At 37.5% G+C, this 23890-nt stretch overlaps 1 protein-coding gene across 16 annotated transcripts in view; it reads right to left on the bottom strand.

The window, feature by feature from the left end:
• The window catches only part of LOC105469857 (neuregulin 3), a 1123162-nt gene that overhangs the window by 106825 nt on the left and 992447 nt on the right, over positions 1-23890 (bottom strand). For 10 of the 16 annotated variants that reach the window (XM_071069819.1, XM_071069824.1, XM_071069820.1 and 7 more), the window contains one exon: positions 15165-15191. In XM_071069819.1, the coding sequence (XP_070925920.1) occupies positions 15165-15191 (27 nt within the window). The remainder of the gene's footprint in view (positions 1-15164; positions 15192-23890) is intronic. The other 6 variants (XM_071069821.1, XM_071069826.1, XM_071069828.1 and 3 more) reach the window with 1 other exon arrangement.

Raw genomic sequence — 23890 nt, 5'->3', positions numbered from 1 at the left:
GATGTACCTTCTATAGCTGAGGCCCTAGTTGAATGTAGTTATGGCCCTGGCCCAGTGTGCTTGGAGCCCAGCACAAACTAGGATATCATCATATTTGGAGAAAACACACCATTTTATATTATGCTGCTAGGGAAGGATTATGGGAAGAGTTCAAGCTTTAGAGACATTTGGATCTGGATTATTATTCATCTTTACTATTTATCAGTTGGGCATATTACTTTTACTTTCATCGGCCTTATTTCTTCACGTATATCATGGGAAAAAATTCCCTTACTAGACTTTTTAAAAAGACTAACTTTCTGTGTCCTGAATCTCTATGTCTGTCTTTGTCACAAATGGCAGTCTCACTCACCCTCACTCTAAATATGGTCAACTTTCTTGAATACATACTACATAGCTCCCCAAATCCGGTATTCCCAAGGATACTAAAATGAAGTATCCTTTACTTCAGGCAGCCGGAGAAGGGCGGTGAATGGGATGGGTGAGTGCTATTCCCACGACTCCATGCTGTCGGAGGTTGGGGAAGAGAGGCCCCTGTGGACTAGAACCGGCAGGGAAGGCTGAAGCTAGGCCTCAGTGTGGGCTGCTCGTCAGTATTTGGGGAGCAATTTTCTCCAAACCAAAGGTCAGGTCACTCAGGTTATAGTGATTTCATACATCACGTATTTAAGATTCTTGGTAACTTCAAAAGACAAAATATGGTAACTCCTGTGAAGTCACCAGCCATGCCCATAACTTATATAATAGTGAACATTCATTCTCTTTCCTCTATGCCTCATAACTGGTGAGTGCTTGAAAGCTTCATCAATAAAAGGAGCCCATATTCAATATACTTTCAATACAGCATAATCTTCTGCTTCAATTCTCATGCAAAAAAAAAAAAAAAGGGATGAAATCCTTCTCAGAAGAGTGAATGCAACGTGCAGAGAGGCGACCTCACTGGATAAGCAAGTTTACTTGACTTCCGTAAGCTGAGTTCCAATTCTCTTGGAAACATTAATGTTTAACAACTTTAGCATTCATACTACTAAGTGAATTGGAAGCTTCAAATTTAAAGTCTTCTTTAGGTCGGGCGCAGTGGCTCATACCTGTAATCCCAGCACTTTGGGAGGCCGAGGCGGGCAGATCACGAGGTCAAGAGATCGAGACCATCCTGGCTAACACGGTGAAACCCCATTTCTACTAAAAAATGCAAAAAAAATTAGCCAGGCGTGGTGGCGGGTGCCTGTAGTCCCAGCTACTCCGCAGGCGTTGAGGCAGGAGAATGGCGTGAACCCGGGAGGCGGAGCTTGCAGTGAGCTGAGATCGCGCCACTGCACTCCAGCCTGGGCCACAGAGGGAGACTCCATCTCAAAAAAAAAAACAAAAAACAAAAAAACTTCATTAAATTAATACCATTTTTTTAATGCTACTGATTAAACAGAGGAAATCTCAAGAAAGAAGATCTCTGATTGAGAATTAATCTAGAACTAAATTGCATGCTCTTGCGTTTCATGGGTGCTTTGCTTATACGTTTTAGGCATTTAAGCAACTTTAGAGTTAAGAAAAATACCATTTACATTTATTTTTACAAGTGTTATTTCAATAAGTATTCCTTGAACTTTTATAATTATGCTAAGCATTGGGCTGGACATCCACAACCAGCAAGTTCTGCTATCACAGAATTTATTTCCTAGTGAAGAAGCTGATGAGAAAAAGGTGAACACATAAATTAGTTAGACTTTAATAAATGCAATGGAGGAAACAAAAGAAGCTAATACGAATAAAATAGGCAGTACATAAAATAGAGAGGCTAAGTCAAATCTCTTACAGAATGTATTGAATTGAATTATTTATTATGAGAAGGAATCAACCATGTGCAGATAAGTACAATAGCTAGTGCTAAGGGAAAGGCAGGACAAAGGCCCTGGGGTAGGTAGAGAAATGAGAATAATAACGTGGTAGGAGTGGTCAGGGTGCTAGGCAAAGCCAAAGCACGGAAGACTTGGCATGGCAGCTGATAGTACCTAGATTTCTTTCTAAATCCATTAGAAAGTTTCATGCAGGGGAATGGTATCCTTTTATGTATGTTTTAAGGAAAAAGTTATATGTAATCCAAATAAAATTATAACGTGATTCCCTTTGTTGATGCGAGCCAATATTTCCAAACAGATTGCCTCATCCTCATCCTGTTTACGCTGACATCTTCATTAGGATGTTTCCATCTCTGCCCATAAAAATCAAATGCTCTTCCCTCGAAGACCAGTTCAAGGTCCACTTTGCAACTCATCTCACTGCCTCCCCAGGCATTCTGCACTTGCCGCTTTCTCTGAATCTGGCATAGACTAAATGAAAATTTATCCTTCTAATGTCCACAGGGTTGCTTAAAGGGCTAGCATTTGGTGCATATTTGAAGTAAAATCCCAAGCTCGTTCCATTAGCTAGGATTCTGTGATCAGTGCCTTCAGGCAAACTCTGCTCACAGCTACTGACAGAGTAAGCTGTTTAAGAAAATCTCATCAATTTCCTGCTTGAAACCTCAGAAGGTTTTCTTCTGCAGCAAGATAAGGTTACACTTATTTCAAAGGGCAGACAGGATGGTCATAATCTGCTCTGGCCCCTTCACCAACTACATCAAGTTTATCCAGTTCTGGGACTCCTTGCCATTTCCCAAATGTGCTCTTCCATCTCTTATTTCCTTCTTCCTTTTCCCTCTCTCTCATGTTTCCTTTCTCCAACTGCCGACTGTAGAAACATTATTTTTTATTCGTTCACTTAAAAATGGCCTGAACTATTCTGATGTATGTGGGTGCTCCTTCCTCTGTCTCCCTTTACTCCAGGATTTACCTTAACCGTAGCTCTAGCATATATGCTCCTTTGGACAAATAGTTCAAAAAAGGTTGCCTACAATAGATTTCTCTCTGAGATTCACAGATGAATAGAATACACCTAAGACTGTGAAAAAATGCAGTAGAGGTACAGAACCTAATGTTTTCTACATGTATGTGAACTCAAATCCTATTTATGTTCATGTGTGTCAAACATATATTAACATCCTGTATATGTCTGGGACATCTTCATCTGACCTTTCGTAAAACAAAACAAAACTTCAATTTAAGTCCTTTTTGCAAGAATTGCAATAATTGGTTTAAAAGTCTGTCCCATGTGGCTGGACGCCGTGACTCATGCCTGTAATCCCAGCATTTTGGGAGGCTAAGGCGGGTGGATCACCTGAGATCAGGAGTTCAAGACCAGCCTGGTCAATATGGTGAAACTCTGTCTCCACTAAAAATAAAAAAAATAAAAAATAAAAAAAAATAGCCGGGCCTGGTGGCAGGCACCTGTAATCCCAGCTACTCAGGAGGCTGAGGCAGGAGAATTGCTTGAACCCAGGAGGCAGAGGTTGCAGTAAGCCAAGATTGCACCATTGCACTCCAGCCTGGGCAACAAGAGAGAAATTCAGCCTCAAAAAAAAAAAAAAAAAAAAAAAAAAAGTGTGTCCTATGCACTGAATTGTGAACTTCTTGAGAGTCTGTCTCTCTTGACTTACTGTAGCTGGCCCAGTACAAGGCCTGAGCTCTCACAGGGACTCAACACATTCTGACTGACTGAACCATCATGAGCTCATAAAGCAGACAGACTCTGCTTATTGAAAAGAACCTGTATCATCTTCACTTTGCTGCATCTGCAGATGTTCCATCATTGTCCTTTCTTCCCTCTCCTATTCCACTGACTTATCCTAGCTCCTGAAGCAATTGTAAGGCAGAACTGGATATAAAAAAACAATTTTTTAACCTCTCTGATAACTCTGAAAATTACTTTCTTTCTTTCTTTCTTTCTTTTTTTCTTGGCAGAGTTTGAATTTTTTTGCCCAGGCTGGAATACGGTGGCACAATCTTGGCTCGATGCAACCTCTGCCTCCAGGGTTCAAGAGATTCTCCTGCCTCAGCATCCCAAGTAGCTGGAACTACAGGCACGCACCACCACACCTGCCTAATTTTGTGTTTTTACTAGAGATGGGGTTTCACCATGTTGGTCAGGGTGGTCTTGAACTCATGACCTCAAGCGATCCACCCGCCTTGGCCTCCCAACTTCTGGGATTACAGGTGTGAGCCACCATGCCCGACTCTCTCTGAGAATTACTTTTTAATGACAATCTGAACATCATTGTTGCTCGTTATTTCCCTTTATTTTAACACATTTCACATTTTCAGAACCTACTACCAACTCACGTGCAGTTGAGATATTTGGCATACGTAAGTAATCAACTAGATACTGATTAAAAGATCAGATTATTCTGAGTCTGATTTGATAAGTCCAATGTCCAATCCTTTTTGTTAGACTTGCTCTCTGACAAAGAAGCATTCACTTTTTACAAGAAGTTCAATAATTTGGTAAATGTTCAAGCTATGCCCTTATTTCAGTTCATAAAAATGTTTCCCTAGAAGAAACTAGAAGCTCTGCTCATGGCTGGTCTTGATCTTTCAGCTAGAATTCATTGCCCCAAATCTACCTATCACGATATAATTATTACATAATTAATGTTTCACCATATTACATAAGAAATTCATGAAAGTCTGCCCAAGATTTTGCTAACATCCATATATTCACACCTACATAGAAACTTCCGATCTAGTTATTTAACAACTTTATGGAAGATATCATACTATTAATCTAGCAAAGATGTATTGGTCTTATGTTATCCCTCAGTGAACAGCACTGCTTTTTCCAATAGTTTAATACTTTCCTCGGTGTCTACCAATCAAATTTGATTAGCTGATGTTAAAATCTTGTCCAAAAACGTCTTCACAAAAATACTCATGTTCTTTGTAGAAATCATGATTAATAGACCTGCATACTTCTTCAATAAATCTTTTGGTTGTATCATTTTCAAAGATCACTGAACACTATTAATCTTACCTGAAAATTATCTCAGAATTGAATTTATTTGACTTAGTTGTCACGACTTTGTGTAAACACTTTTACTTCTCCCAGTAGGAGGCACCAATATGGGCTAATGACTACTCTTAATAATTAAGCCAAAATATTATCCTTACATGTATGGCTTGGTAGTCTTTGGAACATCCATGTCAAATAAAGATAACTTTGTTAAAACAAAATACTTGGAGGGCTTGTGATTAACAGTGCACGTACTGAGGTCTATGTTAAAATAAACAAACAAAAAATCAAAGTGTAAAGGGAGAGAGTGGGCCGGGCACGCTGGCTCACGCCTATAATCCTACCACTTTGAGAGACCAAAGCAGGAGAATCTCTTGAGCCCAGGAGTTTGATACCAGCCTTGGCAACATAGAGAAGCCCCATCTCTACCAAAAAAAAAAAAAAAAATTAGCCACACATGGTGACACATGCCTCTGGTCCCAGCTACACAGGAGGATAAAATGGGAGGAAGACTTGAGCCTGGGAGGTCAAGACTGCAATGAGCCACGATTACACCACTCCACTCCAGCCTGGGTGACAGAGCAAGACCCTGCCTTGAAAAATAAAAAATAGAGAATGGTCATATTCCTTAAAATAAAATAAGTGAGAAAACAATATTATGTAAGTATTAAATACTTCTTCAACAGAATCTTTAGGAACCAGTGGAGAGATGGTTCAAATCACTATTTCATTTGGCAAATGTTTTCTATCAGAGGAGATAGATGAGTAAGGTCTTTATACCCCAATGGCATATACAGTAGAACCACCCAACTGACTTCACTCAACACAGTCTGTACTCACCACAAAACTTTCAATACAATATAACTTCTGTAGATTATCCCATATGAGAGAACACAATGACCAGCTAAGTGGTCCTTTTTATACTGTTGGCAGTTATAATTCTGAATATACAGCTATAAACAAGATCTGGTTTATATTTCATTTGCTTGTAGCTTGGATAATTGTGAGTTACTAGCCAAGATCCTTATGACATGAAGAGATTAAGAGAACATCACCTTCAAAAAACTAAGGACTAGTCACAGAACTGCTTTGCCATTTGAAACATTGCCAGAGTATAACCTCTTTGAGGAACCATGGAGCCCGCTTGCCCCTCCGTTAGTCACCTAAATAATTCAAGAGCTCTGGAGAAAGAAAGAAAGAATTCAACTCCTATCTGCTACTTTCCTGCTCTTTAGAAAGATATTTCAGCTAATTAGTAGTCAGGTTTTGTCATTTATAAGATAAAGATATAAATAGTTACTACTTCCTGCACTTATTTTGAGAGCTTAAAGAATCATGTAACTTTTGTTTTTCCACTATATCTGATTTCTCATATAGTTTAACATGGCAAAGGGCACACTAGCAAAACTAAACTCTTTTAATGGCACTCCTCCACAAACACACATCTATGCATATATATCCATAAATTACCATTTTATTCTATACACAAATATAATATATTCAAATGAATGAAAACACTTTTTATTTTAACAAATAAGTCTACTTCAGAGACTTCAACTTAGGAAAAAAGAATCCTCAGTTCTATCTCTAATGCCAATTCACAAACTAGAACAGAAATATGAATTCATTTGATTGACATATGAGCCTGTTAGATTTAAAGGGAAAACACCAATTCATTTACAATATGCAGGGTAGCTCTAAGAAAAAAAAAAAAAAAACACTTCCTATCATCTAAACAGGATCATAAACTGGTCACTTCTTAGGCTATTATCCCCAGTGCTCACTAAAATGCACTAAAGTCTATTTTCTTTACACAAGGGGATGAAAGAATACCCAATGTATGATCAAGTTTGAAGTAATATTCTATCAATTCTAAACCTATAAATATATTTTATATCACAGACTTTGAGTATAACACATTTCTATGCCTTCCATATGGAAAACACTGTTTCTTTCTTTTTTAACTTAAAAAAATACAAAGATTATCTTAGAATAACATTTTATGATTTTAATTAAGAATCTTATTTTTCTATGTTCTATACATCTTTTGATTAAAAAAAATTACACCAGAATTTGCTCAAACAATACTTTCCATAAATACATTATGCTATCCTAAAAACAATGTCAAATCATCAACAAAACATTTAACTGACAGCAGTCATTTTGTTTAACAGATGAGAATGAAGGAAATTTGCATGAAAGATCTTCCACATAATCTTCAACTCTCCTTGTCCCTTGCTAATACATTTTCAAATGTCATTGCACCTGCTTTCATATAAACATCTTTGATGCCTGGAACATCGAATGCATCAAGGCATTGTTAGAAAAATAACTACTTAACAAATAGCTCAAAAGGACATAAGGAGATATGTTTCATGATTGGGCATCTCACAGAGTAGCTAGATATTTGTTAGATAAGAAATCCTTCGTGATTACTGCACCTTCCAAAATGGCCTGTCTAACATGCCCTTTGGCCAGCTGCCTAAACTAAATGCTTGGTTGTTTCTCACATCACTCAATGAATATTTGAGCTTATGAGGAAGTCTGTCAATTCTGTCTCTTGATCTATTCAAACTGTTAAGGAAATTTCGAACATCTGACTGTAAAAATCTCTATTTTCCCTCATGCATGCATGAATGAATGAGGTTAAGACATGAATTTAAGATATATATTTCTGGTTACTGATTTTCTATCAACTCTCTTTATTTCAAAAACTTCACAAACACAATTCTGCTTCTGTGTGCATTTCCAAATTTCTGCTCTAATTATGTCAGAGAACTTCACTTTTTAAGTGACATCGTATTCCAGATCAGTATTTGCTGTTGAAATTTCCATGGTACCAATCCCAGGAGCATCATTAAGAAAAACTCATGAATATAAATGAAAAATCCTGTTGAATGTTGACAGTTTTACAGACATTAGGTTTGGCATGGCTTCCTCAATAGGATAATCACTCCTTAAAATTAATAGATCAACTCAAAAACCTTTTTGATTACTTGTTTTTCCTGGAGTTGATATCCTCTTTCCAGTCCTAAAGTGGTGAGTCTCAGAAGCTGATAGATACAGGAAGAAAGACTGAAATAGCAAGTCTCACTTTAATTTGGGAGCAATATGGAGCCAGTATAGATCTGCACTATGGCATTTCTCAGTATAGCTTATCCACTTTGGCTGATACTCAGCTTAAGTGTCTCCTCTCCTGGAAAGCTGTTTCTGAACTTTCCAAGTCCATTCAATTGGTTTCTTTTTTTTTTTTGTTTAATATCGTGTCTTGACTAAACCTTTTTTAGTGCACTTATTATAACACCTCACTTATGTGTAGCTTTCTCTTTTTAGTTTTAGAAGTTTTGGACATCTAGGGATATGAATTATATATCTGCATATCCAATATCTTATACATCTGGCATACAGTAAATGTGACAAATGTGTGTCAATTAAATATAGGATTCTTGCAGCATATGACTTGGAGTTTCCTGCTATAAAATAGGAATTTGTTAAACTGTATGAAGTATTGTGGTTTTGAGACTGATCAGTAAGCTCACAAATAGAGCTGGTCATTGAGAGTATAAAGATTTGGGAAGAAGAGATGTGTGCTTCAGATCATCACCTCCCTGTGACCCGGTGTTCCTGAAGAATAAATGAAATTCATATTGCTCAAAGCAAGAATAACAAAAATAAGAGAAAAAATGTGTTATGTGTCTAATTAAAATAGAACAACTGGACAACACAAGCAAGTGACATTTATCCATTTATCTCAGGTATGCAAAGTTGGGTCAATATTAAAAATCAATTAATGTAATCCATCACATCAAGAGACTAAAAAACATCACATGATCATATCAACAGATTTAAAGAAAGCGTTTGACAAAATCCAACACCCATTTAAGGTAAAAACTCTCAGTTAACTAGATATAGAGGTGGACTTTTTCAACTTGACAAAGAATATCTACAAAATAATGATAAGAAACTTGTAGCTTTCTCATTAAGATTATGAACAAGGCAAAGTTGCCCCCTTTCATTGTTCTTTTTCAACATCATACTGGAAGTTGTAGTGAATTAAATAAGATAAGAAAAGGAAACAAAAAGTACACAGATTGGAAAGGGAAGAAGTAAAACTGTCTTTGCAGATGACCTGATTGCTTAGGTAAAAAAAAATTTAAAAATTAAAAATATTCCTATAACAAATAAATGATCATATCACTGTAACAGGATACAAGGTTAACATATAAAGTCAATAATCTTCCTACATACAAGTAATAAATAAATACGATACGAAATTAAAAACACAATAGCATTTACATTAGCATCCCCCAAAATGAAATATCTAGGAATAAGTCTAGCAAAATAAAAGAAGTATACAAATAAAACAATAAAACGCTAATGAAAGACTTAAAAAATAAAATCTAAGTAAGTGAAGAGATATTCCATGTTCATGAATAGGAATACTCAATATTGCCAAGATGTCAGCTCTTTTCAACTTCATTTATTGATTTATTGCAATTCCAATAAAAATCCTAGGAAGTTATATTGCATATCTTGATAAATTGATTCTAAAATTTATAGGGAGAGGCAGTAGATCCAGAAAAGTCAACACAACATTAAAAGACAAAGTTGAAAGACTGACCCCACTTTACTTCAATACTTACTATGAAGCTATAGTAATCAAAACAGTATGGTACTGGCAAAAAAAAAAAAAAAAAGACAAATAGTTTAATGGAACAGAATAGAGAACCCAGAATAGACACACATTAATATAGTCAACTGATCTTTGACAAAGGAGAAAAGACAATACAATGGAGAAAAGATAAACTTTTCAACAAATAGTGCTAGAAGAACTTGACATCCACATCCAATAAAACATGAACCTAGACACAGACCTTACACTCTTCACCAAAAATTTTCTCAAAATAAACCACAGACCTAAATGTAAAATGCAAAACTATGACACTCCTAGAAGATCACATATGAGAGTATCTAGATAAACTAGATTTGGCAATTACTTTTTGGATACAGTATTAAAGGCACAATACATGAAAGGAAGATTTTATAATCTGGACTTTATTAAAATTGAAAAATTCTGCTTTGCAAAGCATATTGTCAAGAGAATAAAGGGAAAAGCCACAGAATGACAGAAAATATTTGCAAAAGACATATCTGATAAAAGATCATTTTTCAAAATATACAAAGAATTCTTAACAATAAGAAACCCAACTGATTAAAAAATGGGCCAAAGACCTTGGCAGACACCTCCCTAAAGAAAATATGCAGATGGCAAGTAAGCATATGAAAAATTGCTCCACACTAAATGTCATTAGTGAAGTCCAAACTGAAACAGTGAGTTACTATTACATACCTATTGAAACGGCGCAAATCCAGAACACTGTCAGCACCAAATGATGGAGACCATGTGGAGCAACAGGAACTCTCATTCATTGTTGATGGGAATACAAAATGGGAGAGCCACTTTGGAATACAGTTTGGCAGTTTCTAAGAAAACTAAACATACCCTTCCCATATGACCCATCAACCATGCTTTTTGGTGTTTACACCAACAAGTTGAAAATGTATTTCTATACAAAAGCCTGCACAAAGATGCTTACAACAATTATATCCATAATTGTCAAAAGTTGGAAATGACTAAGATGTCCTTCAAAATGTGACAATGTAATATTATCCAGCTTTAGAAAGAAATGGGCTATCAAGCAATGAAAACACATGAGAAAATTACTAAGTGAAATAAGCCAGTACAAAAGGCATTATTCCAAATATATGACAGTCTAGAAAAGTTAAAACTATGACAATAGTAAAAAGACCAGCGGGGCTGGGCGCGGTGGCTCACATCTGTAATCCCAGCACTTTTGGGAGGCCGAGGTGGGTGGATCACGAGGTCAGGAGATCAAGACCATCCTGGCTAACATGGTGAGACCCTGTCTTTACTAAAAATACAAAAAATTAGCCGGGCGTGGTGGCGGGCGCCTGTAGTACCAGCTACTCGGGAGGCTGAGGCAGGAGAATGGCGTGAACCCCAGCGTCGCTTGCAGTCAGCCTAGATAGAGCCATTGCACTCCAGCCTGGAGGACAGAGCGAAACTCCGTCTCAAAAATAAAATAAAATAAAATAAAAAATAAATAAAATAAAATAAAATAAAAAATTTAAAAAATAAAAATAAAAAATACCAGTGGTTGGGGAAAGGGAAGGTCGACTAGAAAGAACACAAATGATTTTTAGGGCAGTAAACCTACTCTGTATGATAATATAACAATGGATACATATCATTATACGTTTGTCTGAATCTATAAAAAGTATAGCATCAAGAATGAACCATAATGTAAACTGTGGACTTTGAATGCTAATGATGAGTCAATGTAGCTTTAGGTTTGTCAGTTGTAACAAATGTACCCTATTGTGGGAGATCTTGATTATGGAGGTAGCTGTGCATGTTTGAAGACAGAGGATACATAAGAAATCTCTGCTATTTGCTCTCAATTTTGCTATGAACTTAAAACTGTGAACATCAAGTCTATTAAAGAAATTGACACACACACACAAATAGAACTAGCATTGATTAATTGGTGGCACAACAATAAACTGACATTATTAAACTTACATATAGATTATGCCTACATTTCTGCTTCCAGCTGAATTTATACTTAGAGATGCCATATTCCTTGGGATGATGGCACTTTCAATGGAAGGAATTTTATCCACATGGATTCTATAATCATAAATTAAATCTAGTCTGGCATTGTGGCTCATGCCTGTAATCCCAGCACTTTGGGAGACTGAGGAGGGCAGATGACTTGAGGTCAGGAGTTAGAGAACAGTCTGGCCAACATGGTGAAACCTGTTTCTACTAAAACTACAAAAATTAGTTGAGCGTGGTGTCAGGCGCCTGTAATCCCAGCTACGTGGGAGGCTGAGGCAGGAGAATCTCTTGAACCCGGGAGGCGGAGGTTGCAATGAGCCAAGATTGTGCCACTGCACTCCAGCCTGGGCAATAGAGTGAGACTCCATCTCAAAAAATAAAAATAAAAAAGTTAAATCTGAGAATATTGTTTTCAAAGCAACAAACAAAATTTTACATATTCAATTAGAACAATCTGTGGGGGTGAATTATTGAGGTCAGTGAAAACAGTATGTTCGCTAAATTTATAAAGCTATTAACTATTGCAAACAATCCTTTGTTAGCTGCCATTATCTATATGCATACCGGCCACTCCCTTGAGCCCTGAGTTGTTCCCCAACCCCTTCCCTCCGAAAAAATCTCTACCGCTGGAGTCAAATAGTCACCCACTGAGAATTCATTCCCCATAGGGTCTTATAGCTATGATTCAAATCTGTCTTTTGCAAAACTCACTATTACCTTAGTCTTGTGGTTCATGTAGATGAAGTACACAACAATCTACTATTTTTTTCTGTGTCAGTAGCTACATTTCTTTAAATGAGTTCTAAAACAGAACTCTTAATATATAGATTGCATCTACAGTAAATTGTAACTCTATAAATTACCAGTGCCACTGGCAGTCCTCAGACACAATAGGAAGCATAACAGGATGGAGACTGGTCAATTTCTTTCAACACTAATTAACATTTGCATGGCAATTTTAGTTTGCTACAGCCATGGCTACACTGGGAATCTGGAGCTACCCCAGTCCCACCACCAACCACGCAGTGTTTCCTGCATTTGAGGGCATTCTGCTGAACAACTTATAAAGCCTCACTGAGCCTGCAATCACCACGGACTAGTGGGGCAAATTTCTCTTGGATAAGAGGCCCAGGGCCCATTTTATTCAAAATGATTACTGATGCTCACACCTCCATGCTATGAATCCCTGCCATCATTAGCGAATGAGGAGGGTACAAATTGTGTGCCCTTCTCAACAACATATCCTTACTGAAAAAATATGCCCATAATTTTCCATAATTTGTGGCCCATGACTCAGCTATCTACTCCTCTTCCACCAGTTAAACACTGCATTTGGCTCAGTGAAATTGCTCATCCACATCCAGCAACACACACTGCATTCTCAATCTCTTCTTTGACTCTTTCTTTTTTTCCTCCTATTTTAACTAAAACCTGAATCTTTCCTGAAAAGTCTCATTTTCCTCTACCTGTCTCAAGAGCTGTTTTTATTTTCTCACTTTCAGCATTGGAAATCTGTCCTCCTGGCTTCTAATGTACATTTTCTCTTGTCTATTATGAAAAAATCCTGTTCCTTCAATGTTTATGCCATTCACACAGTGGCAGAGATTTCTAAAAATGCATTTCCTCTGTTCTCTCAGGGCTCCATTTCCCAGACTGTTTTACAGTAAAATGAGGTCATGTGATTTAGCTCTAGCTAATAGAATATTAATCAAAAAGTGATATGAGTTCTTGTAGATCAGTCTTTTAAGAATTGGGTATGCAGTGGCTCTGTTCTGTTTCCCAATCTGCTTGCTAGATGCAGATAACAAAGAAACCTGTATAATAATGAAACCATAAGATGGAAGAAGCCTGGATCTCAAATTCACTACTTGGATAAAGCTAGTCATTTGCTACCTTAAACAGGAAATACATCTACCTTGGGCAAGAAAAAGTAGTATCAGGAAACTGCTACTGTCTTTGAGCCATTATAATAACGTGGGCTCTATTTTTTGATGTAGCTGGCATTACCCTTAACTATACTCTTCCTTGTCATCTACTAAATTCCAGTATAGTTTACCTTATTAATGGGAAACTTTGGCATAAAACATTTTTTTCCTCTCTATCCCAACCCCAGCATTATCATGAGTAACTGGAATATCCATTAGACAACTTATCCGAAACTATGTCCTCTCAGGTCCTTGACCTCTAGTATCAAATTATTCCCCCCTCAACCTCAGTTTGGTTATTTACACTCATAGGAATGCTTTGAATATTGTCATCTCCTGTAACTCTTCCATCTTCAAAATCAAAATCAACCAATCTGCCATATGACTATAATCTCTCCATCACACCAGCTTGTTCAAGTGCTCTCATGATGACTATTAATTGATTTCATTGAGACGATCATCCTTCTTTCACTTCCTTCCACAACTATCTCACATTCCATTGTGCTTCATTTGAATAACATCCTAAATTTCATTGGTTTTCTGAGTTTTCATCACATCTATCCAATAAAGCCACAAGCCTGTAGGAATTGAGCTGTCTGCCTTTTCTATGGTGTAATAACCAGAGAATGGAGCAATAATTTGTAATACCATACAACTGCGAATGCCAATTCCAGCATAAAGACGTCTCACAAATTTCTAATTAACTCTCAATACTTCCAACAATACAACCACCAACTTAACATCTATCTCTCAAATATGTCAAAATCATCCCAAATCAACACTTTTATAAGTATTTGCTGAATGAATGGGTGAATGGATAAATTAATACAAGTAAGTATATAATTATTATCACCATAAACATTCACGTATAAAGCAAGTATTCATATCTACATCATATAAGAGAAAAAATCTGAATTTAACAGAATCCAAGGAAGCCGATGAACTTTGATTCAAATTTAGATCTTCTCAGTTTCCCTAAATCTAAATCCTGAGTGTCTTTCCATCCATACGCTACGATGCATATTGAACCTTATGAAATGTTCTTTCTTCATTTAATGTACAACCATAGACTCAAAATGAGAATTAGGTCTAATTTTGAATGCAATTGTCTTTGACTATAAAAATAATGCCCATGGAAGGCCTTATAATGCTTTAAAACCTGCACCATTCACTGCAAATACTTTAAAGGAAACATTTTAATTTTGTGAATAGAAATATTTAATAGCCCACACTCCAAATTAAAATTGACACCAAAATGTATCCAAAGGAATCATCTCACAAAAGGAAGGGGATTTAGAAAAAAAATTAAAAATTGACATATAAAAATCATTGTTTTTTATCCTTTATTGAGTGTTTGCCATGTTGCAGACATTATGCTAAGCAATTTATATGTGCAGGAAAATAGAACCTATTATTATCCCGATTTTACAGATATGAAAATTGAGAATTAGAGGAAATAATCAAAGCCAGGAGCCAAATACAACTTCTGTATTATTCCAGACACTGCATTTAACATTAAATTGCCTTTCCAATAAGTAGTTAATTTTTTCATTTTGAGCCATTACTTAGTGAAAACTCGACAAGAGTATTTTTTTTCCTACTAATAGCATCTGATAATGAGACATTTCAATTATAATCAGATGGAGAAGGAAAGCACTATGTACATTATACAGCTTAGCATTTCCAGGATATTAAACGAGCAAATTGTTTAGTCTTACCCATGAATTCAATCCCCAAGTGGTCTGCTACACCAAAGTCAGCATGGAAGGAAGGGGAAGAGAAAAAGAGAAAAAGGTTAGAAAAACTCTATACATGAAAATCAGTGCTTATAACACTAACCCTCCAAGGTAAGGAATGTGCCTCAATTTTAACCCCTATGTTTGCTTAGAAAAGATACATTACAGATTACCAAGAGTAGAGTTGCTCTGAACACTGATGGGTATTTCCTCAAAGCCTCTGAGCTATAGCTTAGATTTTAGATGAACTAATATTGCATAAATTATGAACAATGCTAAGTATACATTTAGCGAAGAAAGAAAAGAAAAATTGTTATATACCATGAACATCTGGCACTAATATTCTTTTCAGAACCCATAATATTTTGTGTGGAATAACTATTTGTTCATCATGAATTTATTTGAACCTCCATAATAAAAATAAAAGTGAATAAGCAAGGAACTTCTGCATGACAGGCCCTAATCAGGTGTACTTTACCTCCACAAAACAGCAATGATATTGGACTTTTTTCTCTCTCTCTTTCACTTTTTAGAGGAGAAAACTGTGCTTCAGTGAGATTAAAACTCTTACATAGGTTACAAAGTCTGAGACAGTTCCAGGGCACAAATTTTGTTGATCTGACCGTTAAGCCCCATGACTATTTGAATTAACAGCCCATCCTACCAAACACAAATGGCAGCTGTGTCCATGTCTGTTCTACGTGCATATAGAATGCAGACCATCTTGACCAGCTAACATCTGCCTGATCAGCAGAGCAATGAACTGTACTGGGCTGGGCCCCAGCATGCAACCTCAGATGTTCCTCTATTTAAATGGTTCTGTTTTAATCATTCAGTTATTCACTCATTCACTTTTACAATTCATTGCATTCATTAATAATTTTTTTCTGTTGCCATAATATTTGTCTGAAGCGAGAATAAGGGAAAAATCTATGGCTGCCATTGTAATTGTTTCCAAGACTAATTGCTGAGCTTCCTTTTATGAATTCTTTATTTAGCAAATAAGCTTTTCCTTTTAGAAAATATGCATCTAGTTACCTTGATTTCAAAGCCTTTTGTGTTTGTAAATAGGTCATTTAAAAAGTTTATTTAGAAAAAAAAATATACACAGCATAAAATTTATCATTAAAACCATGTTTAAACTCAATGTAATTAATTATTAGGTTGGTGCAAAAGTAATTGCGGTTTTTGCCATTACTTTTGTTAACCTGATATATTGACAATGTTGTACAACCCCCACCACTTTTTTTCCCAAATTCTTCCATCATCCCAATCAGAAACTCTTTGACCCCTAATCCATAATTCCTCAATCATCCCTCCTCCCAGCCCTTGGTAATTTCTAATCTACTTTCTATCCCTATCAATTTGCCTTATGAACTGTTCACATTTACTTATATAAAGAAAGATGGTGACAATGTTTCTAAAAAGTAGGTGCATTCATTTTTTTCCCCGGCATTTCTTGACTGCTTACTCTGTGGTCATCATACACATGGTGATAGATATCAGGCACACTTTCATGTAAAGAAAGGATTCTTGTTCTCAGGTAGCTCAGAAATGAATGAAAGACCATGGAGAAAAAGCTATGGTCATGCTTTGTCATAAGTGCTATAATGGAAAAGCAGAAAATGTGCACTGGATGAAGAGGCCATGGACCCATAAACTTGCTGCTAGGAGGGAGAGAATGTGAAATACAAAGAATAAAATTTGTACAACCCCATCAAAGAGTGGGCGAAGGTTATGAATAGACACTTCTCAAAAGAAGACATTTATGTGGCCAAAAAACATATGAGAAGAAGCTCATCATCACTGGTCATTAGAGAAATGCAAATCAAAACCGCAATGAGATACCATCTCATGCCATTTAGGACGGTGATCATTAAAAAGTCAAGAAACAACAGATGCTGGAGAGAATGTGGAGAAATAGGAACACTTTTACACTGTTGTTGGGAATGTAATTAGTTCAACCATTGTAGAAGGCAGTGTGGCGATTCCTCAGGGATCTAGAACCAGAAATACCATTTGACTCAGCAATCTCATTATTGGGTATATACCCAAAGGAATATAAATCATTCTGCTATAAAGATACATGCACAGGTATGTTAATTTCAGCACTATTTACAATAGCAAAGACTTGGAATCAACCCAAATGCCAATCAATGATAGACTGGATAAAGAAAATGTGGCACATATACACCATAGAATATTATGCAGTCATAAAAAAGAATGAGTTCATATCCTTTGTAGGGACATGGATGAAACTGGAATCCATCATTCTCAGCAAACTAACACAGGAACAGAAAACTGAACACCACATGTTCTCACTCATAAGTGGGAGTTGAACAATGAAAACACATGAACACAGGGAGGGGAACATCACAAACTGGGGCCTTCTGAGGGGTAAGGGGCAAAGGGAGGGAGAGCATTAGGACAAATACATAATGCATGTGGGGCTTAAAACCTACATGACAGGTTGATAGGTGCACCAAACCACAATTGCACATGTATACCTATGTAACAAACCTGCACGTTCTGCACATGTATCCCAGAACTTAAAGTAAAATAAAATAAAATCAAAAAGAATGGAGTCTGTAGAAAAGTTGGCAAGACTATTGTCAGTACTTGCTCAGGTCATTGACTTCTCTGCACGAAAGGTTTTGAGAGCGAATCCCAAGTAAGAGTAGACAAAGAACCTCACAGGGTGAAGTACACCCCTGAGAGGAAGCTTCCAAAGCAAGAATCAGACAGGTACACTCGCTGTTCAGAAATATTCTATCTTCTGCAGCCTCTGCTGCTGATACCCAGGCAAACAGGGTCTGGAGTGGACCTCAAGCAATCTCCAACAGACCTACAGCTGAGGGTCCTGACTGTTAGAAGGAAAACTATCAAACAGGAAGGACACCTACACCAAAACCCCATCAGTACATCACCATCATCAAAGACCAGAGGCAGATAAAACCACAAAGATGGGGAAAAAGCAGGGCAGAAAAGCTGGAAATTCCAAAAATAAGAGCGCATCTCCCCCGGCAAAGGAGCGCAGCTCATCGCCAGCAACGGATCAAAGCTGGATGGAGAATGACTTTGACGAGATGAGAGAAGAAGGCTTCAGTCCATCAAATTTCTCAGAGCTAAAGGAGGAATTACGTACCCAGCGCAAAGAAACTAAAAATCTTGAAAAAAAAGTGGAAGAATTGATGGCTAGAGTAATTAATGCAGAGAAGGTCATAAACGAAATGAAAGAGATGAAAACCATGACACGAGAAATACGTGACAAATGCACAAGCTTCAGTAACCGACTCGATCAACTGGAAGAAAGAGTATCTGAGATTGAGGATCAAATGAATGAAATGAAGCGAGAAGAGAAACCAAAAGAACAAAGAAGAAAAAGAAATGAACAAAGCCTGCAAGAAGTATGGGATTATGTAAAAAGACCAAATCTACGTCTGATTGGGGTGCCTGAAAGTGAGGGGGAAAATGGAACCAAGTTGGAAAACACTCTTCAGGATATCATCCAGGAGAACTTCCCCAACCTAGTAGGGCAGGCCAACATTCAAATTCAGGAAATACAGAGAACGCCACAAAGATACTCCTCGAGAAGAGCAACTCCAAGACACATAATTGCCAGATTCACCAAAGTTGAAATGAAGGAAAAAATCTTAAGGGCAGCCAGAGAGAAAGGTCGGGTTACCCACAAAGGGAAGCCCGTCAGACTAACAGCAGATCTCTCAGCAGAAACTCTCCAAGCCAGAAGAGAGTGGGGGCCAATATTCAACATTCTTAAAGAAAAGAATTTTCAACCCAGAATTTCATATCCAGCCAAACTAAGTTTCATAAGTGAAGGAGAAATAAAATCCTTTACAGATAAGCAAATGCTTAGAGATTTTGTCACCACTAGGCCTGCCTTACAAGAGACCCTGAAGGAAGCACTAAACATGGAAAGGAACAACCGGTACCAGCCATTGCAAAAACATGCCAAAATGTAAAGACCATCGAGGCTAGGAAGAAACTGCATCAACTAACAAGCAAAATAACCAGTTAATATCATAATGGCAGGATCAAGTTCACACATAACAATCTTAACCTTAAATGTAAATGGACTAAATGCTCCAATTAAAAGACACAGACTGGCAAACTGGATAAAGAGTCAAGACCCATCAGTCTGCTGTATTCAGGAGACCCATCTCACACGCAGAGACATACATAGGCTCAAAATAAAGGGATGGAGGAAGATTTACCAAGCAAATGGAGAACAAAAAAAAGTGGGGGTTGCAATACTAGTCTCTGATAAAACAGACTTTAAACCATCAAAGATCAAAAGAGACAAAGAAGGCCATTACATAATGGTAAAGGGATCAATTCAACAGGAAGAGCTAACTATCCTAAATATATATGCACCCAATACAGGAGCACCCAGATTCATAAAGCAAGTCCTTAGAGACTTACAAAGAGACTTAGACTCCAATACAATAATAATGGGAGACTTCAACACTCCACTGTCAACATTAGACAGATCAACGAGACAGAAAGTTAACAAGGATATCCAGGAATTGAACTCATCTCTGCAGCAAGCAGACCTAATAGACATCTATAGAACTCTCCACCCCAAATCAACAGAATATACATTCTTCTCAGCACCACATCGTACTTACTCCAAAATCGACCACGTAATTGGAAGTAAAGCACTCCTCAGCAAATGTACAAGAACAGAAATTATAACAAACTGTCTCTCAGACCACAGTGCAATCAAACTACAACTCAGGACTAAGAAACTCAATCAAAACCGCTCAACTACATGGAAACTGAACAACCTGCTCCTGAATGACTACTGGGTACATAACGAAATGAAGGCAGAAATAAAGATGTTCTTTGAAACCAATGAGAACAAAGATACAACATACCAGAATCTCTGGGACACATTTAAAGCAGTGTGTAGAGGGAAATTTATAGCACTAAATGCCCACAAGAGAAAGCAGGAAAGATCTAAAATTGACACTCTAACATCACAATTAAAAGAACTAGAGAAGCAAGAGCAAACACATTCGAAAGCTAGCAGAAGGCAAGAAATAACTAAGATCAAAGCAGAACTGAAGGAGATAGAGACACAAAAAACTCTCCAAAAAATCAATGAATCCAGGAGTTGGTTTTCTGAAAAGATCAACAAAATTGACAGACCACTAGCAAGACAAAGAAGAAAAGAGAGAAGAATCAAATCGACGCAATTAAAAGTGATAAAGGGGATATCACCACCGACCCCACAGAAATACAAACTACCATCAGAGAATACTATAAACACCTCTACGCAAATAAACTGGAAAATCTAGAAGAAATGGATAATTTCCTGGACACTTCCACTCTTCCAAGACTAAACCAGGAAGAAGTTGAATCCCTGAATAGACCAATAGCAGGCTCTGAAATTGAGGCAATAATTAATAGCCTACCAACCAAAAAAAGTCCAGGACCAGATGGATTCACAGCTGAATTCTACCAGAGGTACAAGGAGGAGTTGGTACCACTCCTTCTGAAACTATTCCAATCAATAGAAAAAGAGGGAATCCTCCCTAACTCATTTTATGAGGCCAACATCATCCTGATACCAAAGCCTGGCAGAGACACAACAAAAAAAGAGAATTTTAGACCAATATCCCTGATGAACATCGATGCAAAAATCCTCAATAAAATACTGGCAAACCGGATTCAGCAACACATCAAAAAGCTTATCCACCATGATCAAGTGGGCTTCATCCCTGGGATGCAAGGCTGGTTCAACATTCGCAAATCAATAAACATAATCCAGCATATAAACAGAACCAAAGACAAGAACCACATGATTATCTCAATAGATGCAGAAAAGGCTTTTGACAAAATTCAACAGCCCTTCATGCTAAAAACGCTCAATAAATTCGGTATTGATGGAACGTACCTCAAAATAATAAGAGCTATTTATGACAAACCCACAGCCAATATCATACTGAATGGGCAAAAACTGGAAAAATTCCCTTTGAAAACTGGCACAAGACAGGGATGCCCTCTCTCACCACTCCTATTCAACATAGTGTTGGAAGTTCTGGCTAGGGCAATTAGGCAAGAGAAAGAAATCAAGGGTATTCAGTTAGGAAAAGAAGAAGTCAAATTGTCCCTGTTTGCAGATGACATGATTGTATATTTAGAAAACCCCATTGTCTCAGCCCAAAATCTCCTTAAGCTGATAAGCAACTTCAGCAAAGTCTCAGGATACAAAATTAATGTGCAAAAATCACAAGCATTCTTATACACCAGTAACAGACAAACAGAGAGCCAAATCAGGAATGAACTTCCATTCACAATTGCTTCAAAGAGAATAAAATACCTAGGAATCCAACTTACAAGGGATGTAAAGGACCTCTTCAAGGAGAACTACAAACCACTGCTCAGTGAAATAAAAGAGGACACAAACAAATGGAAGAACATACCATGCTCATGGATAGGAAGAATCAAGATCGTGAAAATGGCCATACTGCCCAAGGTAATTTATAGATTCAATGCCATCCCCATCAAGCTACCAATGAGTTTCTTCACAGAATTGGAAAAAACTGCTTCAAAGTTCATATGGAACCAAAAAAGAGCCCGCATCTCCAAGACAATCCTAAGTCAAAAGAACAAAGCTGGAGGCATCACGCTACCTGACTTCAAACTATACTACAAGGCTACAGTAACCAAAACAGCATGGTACTGGTACCAAAACAGAGATATAGACCAATGGAACAGAACAGAGTCCTCAGAAATAATACCACACATCTACAGCCATCTGATCTTTGACAAACCTGAGAGAAACAAGAAATGGGGAAAGGATTCCCTATTTAATAAATGGTGCTGGGAAAATTGGCTAGCCATAAGTAGAAAGCTGAAACTGGATCCTTTCCTTACTCCTTATATGAAAATTAATTCAAGATGGATTAGAGACTTAAATGTTAGACCTAATACCATAAAAATCCTAGAGGAAAACCTAGGTAGTACCATTCAGGACATAGGCACGGGCAAAGACTTCATGTCTAAAACACCAAAAGCAACGGCAGCAAAAGCCAAAATTGACAAATGGGATCTCATTAAACTAAAGAGCTTCTGCACAGCAAAACAAACTACCATCAGAGTGAACAGGCAACCTACAGAATGGGAGAAAATTTTTGCAATCTACTCATCTGACAAAGGGCTAATATCCAGAACCTACAAAGAACTCAAACAAATTTACAAGCAAAAAACAAACAACCCCATCAAAAAGTGGGCAAAGGATATGAACAGACATTTCTCAAAAGAAGACATTCATACAGCCAACAGACACATGAAAAAATGCTCATCATCACTGGCCATCAGAGAAATGCAAATCAAAACCACAATGAGATACCATCTCACACCAGTTAGAATGGCGATCATTAAAAAGTCAGGAAACAACAGGTGCTGGAGAGGATGTGGAGAAATAGGAACACTTTTACACTGTTGGTGGGATTGTAAACTAGTTCAACCATTATGGAAAACAGTATGGCGATTCCTCAAGGATCTAGAACTAGATGTACCATATGACCCAGCCATCCCATTACTGGGTATATACCCAAAGGATTATAAATTATGCTGCTATAAAGACACATGCACACGTATGTTTACTGCAGCACTATTCACAATAGCAAAGACTTGGAATCAACCCAAATGTCCATCAGTGACAGATTGGATTAAGAAAATGTGGCACATATACACCATGGAATACTATGCAGCCATCAAAAAGGATGAGTTTGTGTCCTTTGTAGGGACATGGATGCAGCTGGAAACCATCATTCTTAGCAAACTATCACAAGAACAGAAAACCAAACACCGCATGTTCTCACTCATAGGTGGGAACTGAACAATGAGATCACTTGGACTCAGGAAGGGGAACATCACACACCGGGGCCTATCATGGGGAGGGGGAAGGGGGGAGCGGGGAGGGATTGCATTGGGAGTTATACCTGATGTAAATGACGAGTTGATGGGTGCAGCACACCAACATGGCACAAGTATACATATGTAACAAACCTGCACGTTATGCACATGTACCCTACAACTTAAAGTATAATAATAATAAATAAATTAAAAAAAAAAGAGTAGACAAAGAAGTTTATGTCAAAGTGAAAGTATTGCAAAATGAGGTGCAACAAACTTCTTTGTCTACTCTTACTTGGGATTCGCTCTCAAAATCTGAGAGGGAGAGTGGGCTGCTCAAAGAGAGAGATAGCCCCTAGTGTCTTAAAGGGAATTTCCTTTATGGAAACTGTACAGACGTATTCATAAAATACTGGTGAGGTCAAGGATGTAAAGGTGGATCTGTGGTTAGTACATACACTCAGGATCTACATGCTCTAACACATATCGCAGGTATCATTAGCATATAAAATCTCCCTCTAAGGGTGTGTTTTTTGATATTAAAATGAGAAAACTATTACTATAAGCTAAACCTTGAGTCTAGCTACCCGCGTGGGACACTGGAGGAGTCTCTCCCCGTCTCCCAATGCCCAGGAGGCAGAAATTTGTAGCTAATAGCTTCTTGTGCTTTTGGTGCTGATTGATTGGAGACTGGGGAAGTTACATCAGGAATAAGGGACTTTTGTTCTCTTTTCCAAGCCCATACTGAGTATCAGGAACTTGTAACCATCTGGCAGTCTGTTGGTATTCGGTAGGACCGCTTATTTTGCAAAAGCATTAGGTGC

This window comes from Macaca nemestrina, chromosome 9 (assembly GCF_043159975.1).
Source record: "Macaca nemestrina isolate mMacNem1 chromosome 9, mMacNem.hap1, whole genome shotgun sequence".
NCBI classification, from domain to species: Eukaryota; Metazoa; Chordata; class Mammalia; order Primates; family Cercopithecidae; genus Macaca; species Macaca nemestrina.
The sequence above is the reverse complement of the archived record's forward strand: the minus strand, read 5'-3'. Positions and strand labels throughout refer to the sequence as shown.